This window comes from Taudactylus pleione, unplaced genomic scaffold (assembly GCF_031769625.1).
Source record: "Taudactylus pleione unplaced genomic scaffold, aTauple2 ptg000209l, whole genome shotgun sequence".
Taxonomy (NCBI): domain Eukaryota; kingdom Metazoa; phylum Chordata; class Amphibia; order Anura; family Myobatrachidae; genus Taudactylus; species Taudactylus pleione.
Window position 1 is genome coordinate 1474281 of NW_028284611.1, and position 16584 is coordinate 1490864.

General features: G+C 47.4%; 1 protein-coding gene across 1 annotated transcript in view; it reads left to right on the plus strand.

Moving 5' to 3' along the window:
• Positions 1–13619: 13619 nt before the first annotated feature.
• LOC148517805 (serine protease 33-like) overlaps positions 13620–16584 on the plus strand; it is a 30778-nt gene continuing 27813 nt past the window's right edge. The window contains exon 1 of the mRNA XM_088478166.1: positions 13620–13882. Coding sequence (XP_088334292.1) covers positions 13840–13882 — 43 coding nt within the window. The 5' untranslated portion in view covers positions 13620–13839. The remainder of the gene's footprint in view (positions 13883–16584) is intronic.

Genomic DNA, 16584 nt, shown 5'->3' on the forward strand with positions numbered 1-16584 from the left:
CTACACTACCCCACTACACTACCCTACTACACACCTACACGACCCCACTACACACCTACACTACCCCACTACACTACCCTACTACACACCTACACTACCCCACTACACACCTACACTACCCCACTACACTACCCTACTACACACATACACTACACACCTACACTACCCCACTACACACCTACACTACCCCACTACACATTTACACTACCCCACTATACACCTACACTACCCTACTATACACCTACACTACCCCACTACACTACCCTACTACACACCTACACTACCCTACTACACACCTACACTACCCCACTACACTACCCTACTACACACCTACACTACCCACCCCACTACACTACCCCATTACACATCTGCACTACCCCACTACACTACCCCACTACACACCTACACTACCCCACTACACACCAACACTACCCCACTACACTACCCTACTACACACCTACACTACCCCACTACACTACCCTACTACACACCCACACTACCCCACTACACACCTACACTACCCCACTACACTACCCTACTACACACCTACACTACCCCACTACACTACCCCATTACACATCTACACTACCCCACTACACACCTACACTAACCCTCTACACACCTACACTACCCCACTACACTACCCTACTACACACCTACACTACCCCACTACACACCTACACTACCCAACTACACACCTACACTACCCCACTACACAGCTACACTACCCTTCTACACACCTACACTACCCACTACACATCTACACTACCCCACTACACTACCCTTCTACACACCTACACTACCCCACTACACACCTACACTACCCCACTACACACCTACACTACTCCACTACACTACCCTACTACACACCTACACTACCCCACTACACAAATACACTACCCCACTACACACCTCCACTACCCCACTATTCTACCCTACTACACACCTACACTACCCCACTACACACCTACACTACCCCACTACTCTACCATACTATACACCTACACTACCCCACTACACTAGCCCATCACACATCTACACTACCCCACTACACACCTACACTAACCTACTACACACCTACACTACCCCACTACACTACCCTACTACACACCTACACTACCCCACTACACACCTACACTACCCCACTACACATCTACACTACCCTACTACACACCTACACTACCCCACTACACTACCCAGCTACACACCTACACTACCGCACTACACATCTACACTACCCCACTACACTACCCTACTACACACCTACACTACCCCACTACACTACCCTACTACACACCTACACTACCCCACTTCACTACCCTACTACACACCTGCACTACACTACCCAACTACACACCTACACTACCCCACTACACATCTACACTACCCCACTTCCCACCTACACTACCCCACTACACACCTACACTACTCCACTACACTACCCTACTACACACCTACACTACCCCACTACACACCTACACTACCCCTCTTCACTACCCTACTACACACCTACACTACCCCACTACACACCTACACTACCCCACTACACATCTACACTACCCCACTACACACCTACACCACTCCACTCCACTACCCCTCTACACACCTACACTACCCCACTACACACCTACACTACTCCACTACACTACCCTACTACACACCTACACTACCCCACTACACACCTACACTACTCCACTACACACCTACACTACACCACTACACATCTACACTACCCTGCTACACTACCCTACTACACACCTACACTACCCCACTACACACCTACACTACACCACTACACATCTACACTACCCCACTAAACATTACAGTACCCCACTACACACCTACACTACACCACTACACATCTACACTACCCCACTACTCACCTACACTACCCCACTACACACCTACACTACCCCCACTATACACCTACACTACCCCAATACACATCTACACTACCCTACTACACACCTACACTACCCCACTACACACCTACACTACTCCACTACACTACCCCACTACACACCTACACTACCCCACTACACACCTACACTACTCCACTACACTACCCCACTACACACCTACACTACCCCACTACACACCTACACTACACCAATACCCTACTAAACACCTACACTACCCCACTACACTACCCCATTACACATCTGCACTACCCCACTACACACCTACACTACCCCTCGACACACCAACACTACCCCACTACACTACCCTACTACGCACATACACTACCCCACTACACACCTACACTACCCCAATACACAGCTACACTACCCCACTACACATCTACACTACCCTACTACACAGCTACACTACCCCACTACACTACCCTACTACACACCTACACTACCCCACTACACACCTACACTACCCCACTACACACCAACACTACCCCACTACACACCTACACTACTCCACTATTCTACCCTACTACACACCTACACTACCCCACTACACACCTCCACTACCCCACTATACTACCCTACTACACACCTACACTACCCCACTACACACCTACACTACCCCACTACACTACCCTACTACACACCTACACTACCCCACTACACTAGCCCATTACACATCTACACTACCCCACTACACACCTACACTAACCTACTACACACCTACACTACCCCCACTACACTACCCTACTACACACCTACACTACCCCCACTACACACCTACACTACCCCACTACACACCTACTCTACCCCACTACACATCTACACTACCCTACTACACACCTACACTACCCCATTACACTACCCTACTACACACCTACACTACCCCACTACAAATCTACACTACCCCACTACACTACCCTACAACACATCTACACTACCCCACTACACTACCCTACTACACACCTACACTACCCCACTACACTACCCTACTACACACCAGCACTACACTACCCAACTACACACCTACACTACCCCACTACACATCTACACTACCCCACTACATACCTACACTACCCCACTACACACCTACACTACTCCACTACACTACCCTACTACACACCTACACTACCCCACTACACACCTACACTACCCCTCTACACTACCCTACTACACACCCTACACTACCCCACTTCACATCTACACTACCCCACTACACACCTACACCACTCCACTCCACTACCTAACTACACACCTACACTACACCTCTACACATCTACACTACCCCACTACACTACCCTACTACACACCCACACTACCCCACTACACACCTACACTACACCACTACACATGTACACTACACCACTACACATCTACACTACCCCACTACACACTTACAATACCCCACTACACACCTACACTACACCACTACACATCTACACTACCCCACTACTCACCTACACTACCCCACTACACACCTACACTACCCCCACTATACACCTACACTACCCCACTACACATCTACACTACCTCACTACACACCTACACTAACCCACTACACACCTACACTACTCCACTACACTACCCCATTACACACCTACTCTACCCCACTACACACCTACACTACTCCACTACACTACCCCACTACATACCTACACTACCCCACTACACACCTACACTACACCACTACCCTACTACACACCTACACTACCCCACTACACTACCCCATTACACATCTGCACTACCCCACTACACACCTACACTACCCCACTACACACCAACACTACCCCACTACACTACCCTACTACACACCTACACTACCCCACTACACACCTACACTACCCCACTACACAGCTACACTACCCCACTACACATCTACACTACCCTACTACACACCTACACTACCCCACTACACTACCCTACTACACACCTACACTACCCCACGACACATCTACACTACCCCACTACACTACCCTACTACACACCTACACTACCCCACTACACACCTACACTACCCCACTACACTACCCTACTACACACCTACACTACCCCACTACACATCTACACTACCACACTACACACCAACACTACCCCACTACACACCTACACTACTCCACTACACTACCCTACTACACACCTACACTACCCCACTACACAAATACACTACCCCACTACACACCTACACTACCGCACTATACTACCCTACTACACACCTACACTACCCCACTACACACCTACACTACCCCACTACACTACCCTACTACACACCTACACTACCCCACCACACTACCCCATTACACATCTACACTACCCCACTACACACCTACACTAACCTACTACACACCTACACTACCCCACTACACTACCCTACTACACACCTACACTACCCCACTACACACCTACACTACCCCACTGCACACCTACACAACCCCACTACACATCTACACTACCCTACTACACACCTACACTACCCCACTACACTACCCTACTACACACCTACACTACCCCACTACACATCTACACTACCCCACTACACTACCCTACTACACACCTACACTACCCCACTACACTACCCTACTACACACCTACACTACCCCACTACACTACCCTACTACACAACTGCACTACACTACCCAACTACACACCTACACTACCCCACTACACATATACACTACCCCACTACACACCTTCACTACCCCACTACACACCTACACTACTCCACTACACTACCCTACTACACACCTACACTACCCCACTACACACCTACACTACCCCTCTACACTACCCTACTACACACCTACACTACCCCATTACACACCTACACTACCCCACTACACATCTACACTACCCCGCTGCACACCTACACCACTCCACTCCACTACCCCACTACACACCTACACTACCCCACTACACACCTACACTACTCCACTACTCTTCGCTACTACACACCTACACTACCCCACTACACACCTACACTACCCCACTACACACCTACACTACACCACTACACATCTAAACTACCCCGCTACACTACCCTACTACACACCTACACTACCCCACTACACACCTACACTACACCACTACACATCTACACTACACCACTACACATCTACACTACCCCACTACACACTTACACTACCCCACTACACATCTACACTACCCCACTACACTACCCTACTACACACCTACACTACCCCACTACACACCTACACTACCCCACTACACTACCCTACTACACACCTACACTACCCCACTACACATCTACACTACCCCACTACACACCAACACTACCCCACTACACACCAACACTACTCCACTACACTACCCTACTACACACCTACACTACCCCACTACACAAATACACTACCCCACTACACACCTACACTACCCCACTATACTACCCTACTACACACCTACACTACTCCACTTCACACCTACACTACCCCACTACACTACCCTACTACACACCTACACTACCCCACTACACTACCCCATTACACATCTACACTACCCCACTACACACCTACACTAACCTACTACACACCTACACTACCCCACTACACTACCCTACTACACACCTACACTACCCCACTACACACCTACACTACCCCACTACACACCTACACTACCCCACTACACATCTACACTACCCTACTACACACCTACACTACCCCACTACACTACCCTACTACATACCTACACTACCCCACTACACATCTACACTACCCCACTACACTACCCTACTACACACCTACACTACCCCACTACACTACCCTACTACACACCTACACTACCCCACTACACTACCCTACTACACACCTGCACTACACTACCCAACTACACACCTACACTACCCCACTACACATCTACACTACCCCACTACACACCAACACTACCCCACTACACACCTACACTACTCCACTACACTACCCTACTACACACCTACACTACCCCACTACACAAATACACTACCCCACTACACACCTACACTACCCCAATATACTACCCTACTACACACCTACACTACTCCACTACACTACCCTACTACATACCTACACTACCCCACTACACATCTACACTACCCCACTACACTACCCTACTACACACCTACACTACCCCACTACACTACCCTACTACACACCTACACTACCCCACTACACTAACCCATTACACATCTACACTAACCCACTACACACCTACACTAACCTACTACACACCTACACTACCCCACTACACTACCCTACTACACACCTACACTACCCCACTACTCACCTACACTACCCCACTACACACCTACACTACCTCACTACACATCTACACTACCCTACTACACACCTACACTACCCCACTACACTACCCTACTACATACCTTCACTACCCCACTACACATCTACACTACCCCACTACACTACCCTACTACACACCTACACTACCCCACTACACTACCCTACTACACACCTACACTAGCCCACTACACTACCCTACTACACACCTGCACTACACTACCCAACTACACACCTACACTACCCCACTACACATCTACACTACCCCACTACACACCTACACTACCCCACTACACACCTACACTACTCCACTACACTACCCCACTACACACCTACACTACCCCTCTACACTACCCTACTACACACCTACACTACCCCACTACACACCTACACTACCCCACTACACATCTACACTACCCCGCTGCACACCTACACCACTCCACTCCACTACCCCACTTCACACCTACACTACCCCACTACACACCTACACTACTCCACTACACTACGCTACTACACACCTACACTACCCCACTACACACCTACACTACCCCACTACACACCTACACTACCCCACTACACATCTACTCTACCCCGCTACACTACCCTACTACACACCTACACTACCCCACTACACACCTACACTACACCACTACACATCTACACTACACCACTACACATCTACACTACCCCACTACACACTTACACTACCCCTCTACACACCTACACTACCCCACTACACACCTACACTACCCCCACTATACACCTACACTACCCCACTACACATCTACACTACCCCACTACACACCAACACTACTCCACTACACTACCCCACTACACACCTACACTACCCCACTACACACCTACTCTACCCCACTACACACCTATACTACTCCACTACACTACCCCACTACACACCTACACTACCCCACTACACACCTACACTACTCCACTACACTACCCCACTACACACCTACACTACCCCACTACACACCTACACTACACCACTACACATCTACACTACCCCGCTACACTACCCTACTACACACCTACACTACCCCACTACATACCTACACTACACCACTACACACCTACACTACCCCACTACACATCTACACTACCCCACTACACACCTACACTACCCCACTACACTACCCTACTACACACCTACACTACCCCACTACACACTTACACTACCCCACTACACATCTACACTACCCCAATACACACCTACACTACACACCTACACTACCCTACTACACACCTACACTACCCTACTACACACCTACACTACACCACTACACATCTACACTACCCCACTACACACCCACACTACCCCACTACACACCTACACTACCCCCACTATACACCTACACTACCCCACTACACATCTACACTGCCCCACTACACATCTACACTACCGCACTACACACCTACACTACTCCACTACACTACCCCACTACACACCTACACTACCCCACTACACACCTACACTACCCCACTACACAACTACACTACTCCACTACACTACCCCACTACACACCTACACTACCCCACTACACACCTACACTACACCACTACACTACCCTACTACACACCTACACTACCCCACTACACTACCCCATTACACATCTGCACTACCCCACTACACACCTACACTACCCCACTACACACCTACACTACCCCACTACACACCTACACTACTCCACTACACTACCCCACTACACACCTACACTACCCCACTACACACCTACACTACACCACTACACATCTACACTACCCCGCTACACTACCCTACTACACACCTACACTACCCCACTACATACCTACACTACACCACTACACACCTACACTACCCCACTACACATCTACACTACCCCACTACACACCTACACTACCCCACTACACTACACTACTACACACCTACACTACCCCACTACACACTTACACTACCCCACTACACATCTACACTACCCCAATACACACCTACACTACACACCTACACTACCATACTACACACCTACACTACCCTACTACACACCTACACTACACCACTACACATCTACACTACCCCACTACACACCCACACTACCCCACTACACACCTACACTACCCCCACTATACACCTACACTACCCCACTACATATCTACACTACCCCACTACACATCTACAGTACCGCACTACACACCTACACTACTCCACTACACTACCCCACTACACACCTACACTACCCCACTACACACCTACACTACCCCACTACACAACTACACTACTCCACTACACTACCCCACTACACACCTACACTACCCCACTACACACCTACACTACACCACTACACTACCCTACTACACACCTACACTACCCCCACTATACACCTACACTACCCCACTACACATCTACACTGCCCCACTACACATCTACACTACCGCACTACACACCTACACTACTCCACTACACTACCCCACTACACACCTACACTACCCCACTACACACCTACACTACCCCACTACACAACTACACTACTCCACTACACTACCCCACTACACACCTACACTACCCCACTACACACCTACACTACACCACTACACTACCCTACTACACACCTACACTACCCCACTACACTACCCCATTACACATCTGCACTACCCCACTACACACCTACACTACCCCACTACACACCTACACTACCCCACTACACACCTACACTACTCCACTACACTACCCCACTACACACCTACACTACCCCATTACACACCTACACTACACCACTACACATCTACACTACCCCGCTACACTACCCTACTACACACCTACACTACCCCACTACATACCTACACTACACCACTACACACCTACACTACCCCACTACACATCTACACTACCCCACTACACACCTACACTACCCCACTACACTACACTACTACACACCTACACTACCCCACTACACACTTACACTACCCCACTACACATCTACACTACCCCAATACACACCTACACTACACACCTACACTACCCTACTACACACCTACACTACCCTACTACACACCTACACTACACCACTACACATCTACACTACCCCACTACACACCCACATTACCCCACTACACACCTACACTACCCCCACTATACACCTACACTACCCCACTACATATCTACACTACCCCACTACACATCTACACTACCGCACTACACACCTACACTACTCCACTACACTACCCCACTACACACCTACACTACCCCACTACACACCTACACTACCCCACTACACAACTACACTACTCCACTACACTACCCCACTACACACCTACACTACCCCACTACACACCTACACTACACCACTACACTACCCTACTACACACCTACACTACCCCACTACACTACCCCATTACACATCTGCACTACCCCACTACACACCTACACTACCCCACTACACACCAACACTACCCCACTACACTACCCTACTAAACACCTACACTACCCCACTACACACCTACACTACCCCACTACACTACCCTACTACACACCTACACAACCCCACTACACTACCCCATTACACATCTACACTACCCCACTACACACCTACACTAACCCTCTACACACCTACACTACCCCACTACACTACCCTACTACACACGTACACTACCCCACTACACACCTACACTACCCCACTACACAGCTACACTACCCCACTACACATCTACACTACCCTACTACACACCTAAACTACCCCACTACACTACCCTACTACACACCTACACTACCCCACTACACATCTACACTACCCCACTACACTACCCTACTACACACCTACACTACCCCACTACACACCTACACTACCCCACTACACTACCCTACTACACACCTACACTACCCCACTACACATCTACACTAACCCACTACACAACAACACTACCCCACTACACACCTATACTACTCCACTACACTACCCTACTACACACCTACACTACCCCACTACACAAATACACTACCCCACTACACACCTACTACACACCTACACTACCCCACTACACACCTACACTACCCCACTACACTACCCTACTACACACCTACACTACCCCACTACACTACCCCATTACACATCTACACTACCCCACTACACACCTACACTAACCTACTACACACCTACACTACCCCACTACACTACCCTACTACACACCTACACTACCCCACTACACACCTACACTACCCCACTACACATCTACACTACACCACTACACATCTACACTACCCCGCTACACTACCCTACTACACACCTACACTACCCCACTACACACCTACACTACACCACTACACATCTACACTACACCACTACACATCTACACTACCCCACTACACACTTACACTACCCCACTACACACCTACACTACACCACTACACCTCTACACTACCCCCACTATACACCTACACTACCCCCACTATACACCTACACTACCCCACTACACACCTACACTACCCCACTACACACCTACACTACTCCACTACACTACCCCACTACACACCTACACTACCCCACTACACACCTACACTACTCCACTACACTACCCCACTACACACCTACACTACCCCACTACACACCTACACTACTCCACTACACTACCCCACTACACACCTACACTACCCCACTACACACCTACACTACACCACTACACATCTACACTACCCCACTACACTACCCTACTACACACCTACACTACCCCACTACATACCTACACTACACCACTACACATCTACACTACCCCACTACACACCTACACTACCCCACTACACACCTACACTACACCACTACACATCTACACTACCCCACTACACTACCCTACTACACACCTACACTACCCCACTACATACCTACACTACACCACTACACATCTACACTACCCCACTACACACCTACACTACCCCACTACACACCTACACTACACCACTACACATCTACACTACCCCACTACACATCTACACTACACACCTACACTACCCCACTACACACCTACACTACCCTACTACACACCTACAGTACCCCACTACACACCTACACTACCCCACTACACTACCCTACTACACACCTACACTACCCCACTACACACCTACACTACCCCACTACACTACCCTACTACACACCTACACTACCCCACTACACATCTACACTACCCCACTACACAACTCCACTACACACCTACACTACCCCACTACACACCTACACTACCCTACTACACACCTACAGTACCCCACTACACACCTACACTACCCCACTACACACCTACACTACCCCACTACACACCTACACTACACCACTACACATCTACACTACCCCGCTACACTACCCTACTACACACCTACACTACACCACTACACACCTACACTAAACCACTACACACCTACACTACCCTACTACACACTTACACTACCCCACTACACACCAAACTACCCCACTTCACTACCCTACTACACACCTACACTACCCCACTACACATCTACACTACCCCACTACATATCTACACTACTCCACTACACACCTACACTACCCCACTACACACCTACACTACCCCACTACACAACTCCACTACACACCTACACTACCCCACTACACACCTACACTACCCTACTACACACCTACAGTACCCCACTACACACCTACACTACCCCACTACACACCTACACTACCCCACTACACACCTACACTACACCACTACACATCTACACTACCCCGCTACACTACCCTACTACACACCTACACTACACACCTACACTAAACCACTACACACCTACACTACCCTACTACACACCTACACTACCCCACTACACATCTACACTACCCCACTACACAACTCCACTACACACCTACACTACCCCACTACACACCTACACTACCCTACTACACACCTACAGTACCCCACTACACACCTACACTACCCCACTACACACCTACACTACCCCACTACACACCTACACTACACCACTACACATCTACACTACCCCGCTACACTACCCTACTACACACCTACACTACACCACTACACACCTACACTAAACCACTACACACCTACACTACCCTACTACACACCTACACTACCCCACTACACACCAAACTACCCCACTTCACTACCCTACTACACACCTACACTACCCCACTACACATCTACACTACCCCACTACATATCTACACTACTCCACTACACACCTACACTACCCCACTACACACCTACACTACCCCACTACACACCTACTCTATGCTGTCTCCAGTGTTTGTTTTCTTAATGCTGCACCCACCTTCTCCCGTGCTAATGTGATCACATGGGTGCAGCCACAGGCGATATCATATATCCCATAAAGGTGGATGGAGGGGGCGGAGGTTGGAATTCATATACACACCTTAGGACTATGGACTTATAGCTGTGATAGATCATGTATAAACATAATGTACTACACATTGTGGAAGTGTCACCCCATTTTTCATTGAATAATGCATCGGGGATAATCATTGTTTACATGATCATCCCCGCTATGTACTAAATGTAACTTGCAGGGACAGTGTTAGCACTAACGGCCGACTCTGCAAGTTACATTCACATCTGTGATAGACTCCTCCTGGGAATCTGACACAGCGCACAATGGCGGACACCAGAGCCGGCCGGAGGCTGCAGGGGATTGAAAGCGGTTTATGTAATTTCAGGATGGCGTAAGCTAAAGGTACCAAATGCCCGAAACTTTGGTACATAGGGATCAGACCATAGTCCCCTTTGACACTAATGGGGACTGCAGTCTGCGGCAGTAGTTAGCCTTATGTGACATAGCGGGGATACATACAAACTGCTGTCTCTGCATCATTTTATGAAATCCATCTTGATAAATAGACCCCTTAACCCATAGTCTGTACACACTGGGGCATATGTATCAAAGCTGGATGTGAGATAAAATTGTGAGATATATATCACCAACCAATCAGCTTCTAACTTACATTTTTCAGGCTGTGTTTAAGAAATGATAGTTTGGAGCTGATTGGTTGGTGATATATATTTCACAATTTGATCTCACATCAAGCTTTGATACATATGCCCCCACTACTGTCTCTGCATTAAGGCCCCCATACATCAGAGATTGATTGCAGCAATCCTGCAATTTACAATCGATTGTGTATAAAAATATTTCCCTTTTTCAATCGATTGTGGCAATTCAGCAATCTGCAATTGATTGAAAAAGGGAAAGATTTTTATACACAATCGATTGCAAATTGCACGATTGCTGCAATCAATCTCTGATGTATGGGGGCCTTTACAGATTTCTTATCTCTTCATTCTGAGTGATGTCAGAGTGAAACCTGTGTGAGACCACATGACCGTCTATCATTCAAAAAAGTTCCTGTGTAATCAGTAATGACAACAGGCACCTGGCTGCAAGACAGGTTTCTCCACATTACTGGTGGTGATTGTAGAGTGACGACTTCAACACTGCAGTGGGTCAGCGTGTGAGAGAGATCATACATCGCGTGTGTGAGAGAGATCATACATCACATGTGTGAGAGAGATCATACATCACGTGTGTGAGAGACCCCAGAGCCTTCAGCCAGTGGGATTGTTCCTTACACCAGGACGTGAGAGTAACGCGTGAGGAGACCAGCCGTACTATAATGAGGGACATCTATTATGTCATGAGTTTCCTACTGGTGTCTGGTAAGTGGCTTATACTGTATACTGTACATAGGGGGAACTTGGCAATGTCTGTCCATTATGATAAATATACAACATCCCTCCTTCCCCCAGTTAAAAAAAAAAATCTCTGCTCCTGGACTTCCCACACTGCGGCATATGTATCAAAGCTTGATGTGAGATATATATCACCAACCAATCAGTTTCTAACTTACGTTTTGCAGGCTGTGTTTAAGAAATGATAGTTTGGAGCTGATTGGTTGGTGATATACTGTATATTTCACAATTGTATCTCACATCAAGCTTTGATACATATGCCCCATATTGTCGGATTGCAGTCACTTTTCTCACCAAATAATAAGCTCAACACACGCTCCTGCAATAATACATGTGGGAAGTACAGGGGCAGATTGAAGTCCAGCAATAGTGCAAGTAATACACTATAACTATATGTTTGAAGCACAAGTGAGGTGTAAATGATGTTATTTAAACTTTAAAAAATAAAATCTCAGGAAAAACTCATGTTCTGAAATCCAGGCTGCACTTTAAAAAAATGTATTGTTTTAAAAAGACTGTAAAATTATCAGTTACACCAACAACCGTTCGCTAATCAAAAGTGCATAAATAATTTAGTTTTTAATAAGGCTTGGAATGTTATGACTTGTTCGTTGCAGGTTATTTTACTTAAATATTAATTTTTATAGACAATATTGTTGTCAATGAACTTAAATGCCCCCTATGTACTAATAATCGCGGCATTGCCCCAATTATTATCAGTCCATACTGTAAGATGAATAATCATATTTGTTATATGATTTCTGTGAAAGCTCAGGCGTTAGGCTATTGGTACATAGCGGTGATATATAAAAGTAAGCAGAAACTACACAGCTTCTACATAGTCTGATGAAAAAAGGGGCTGGATAAATCTGCCCATAAATATTTACAAAGCTGTGTACAAAATATGTTACATTTAAGAGCTATTTGACAATATTTGAGCTGCTCTCAATTTAGACTGAAGGATGAAATGAATATAAAAGGATACAAGATTTACTATCCGTATCTTGTTGTATCAAAATAAGTAAAAATAAACGATGTTTTACTCATATTCCTCTGACGTCTTCTACAAATTGTTACGATGAAAGTGAAACAAAATGTGAGGCTTGTACCGTAGGCACATCCTGGCCTCATATTAGTATGTAAGGACTGGGAGAGTGGGAAACAGAAACATAATTACGATATTAACCTATAACAATCAGAAACTTTGTAACTTAAGGCTGTTTGTGTATGTATGTATATATATATATAGATATATATATATATATATATGCGGAAAAGAGTAAGGATCACTAGGGTCTCATTATAAATCAGTACGGAAAACCCCACAGTGAGTACATCACACAGAAACAGATCTATAGAGATACAGGAGCTGTTTGTTATCAGTCTGAATCTGTGGAATTCCAGAAAACATGTACAAACATCTCCGTTTTGTGCTGAGGAACATGCCTGGGACAGCAATGCAGCGAGGACTATCTCCTTGCACATGTAGGGGTGTCAGAATTAACAAACACTATTATGCACGTAGACGGGCGATTGTTGCGTACTGTGCGAAACGCAGGCATGTGCATAAATTAGCAGCTGCGATGCCATACGCAGCCTGAGCTCCCACTGTGTGCGACGATGTAATTTCTGAGTAAGGCCTGACCTTGTGCAATTGTGCGTGAGGCTCCGATGTTACTTGATGGTACCGATGGTTTTGCAGAGTATTACGGATGTGAGTAAGAGGAAGTGGGCGTCTTTATGTTGGCCTGTGACGGCATTGGGATTGCAGACATTAGCATATTTTGCATCGGGTCTGTGTGCGTAATCGCAGCTGTGATCGCAATAGCGACCCGTAATGAATTGGGCCCACAGTCTGGGCTTACCACCCGCCTACATTCCCATAGACAATTATTTATGTCATTGTAAGAACCTTTACAACTATATATTTATCCCAACTGTAAAACGCAACAGAATATGCTGGTGCTAAATACATGTAAGTAAATGTTCCACACACACATATATATATATATATATATATATATATATATATATATATATAAATGGAATCGGTATGTAATGCCGGCGGCTATTGATATACCAACACCAAAAGACAGAAGGAGCCAAATCCCGTCTGGGGCTGGTAAGCACACTAACCCTCTCCTCTCCCTACTCTAACCCTAACCCTCCCTTAGTTTGCCTAACCCTAACCTCACCCCCTAGTGCCTAACCCTAACCCCCCCTCCCCGCGCCCTAAACCTAACCCTCCCGGGGCTGCCTAACCCTAACCCCCCCTAGTGGTGCCTATCCCTATCCCCCCTAGTGGTGCCTAACCCTAAGTCTTCCCAGGGGTCCCTAATCCTAACTCTCCCCCTGCGACTAGAACCTAAGACACCCAGCTTACCTTCGTTTGGTTTGCCAGGTGTCAGGATTTCGTAGTGGGGCTAATGATAGGCATCGGGATTTCAACGCCTATCTTTAGTCCCCTGTCAGGCTTGCAGTGTCGGGATATCGGCGGGCGGGCCAGAGTCATCTTGCTTTAGATGCATCAAAATAGTATTGATGTCTGTCTTTCCATAACATTTACCATTCAGCCACAAGACTGTCGGCAACCATTGCCCCGATGGTATCTGATCTGGCTGGATCCCAACCTGAGTCCCCAGTCACTGGCGGTACTCCTTCCTGGGCCC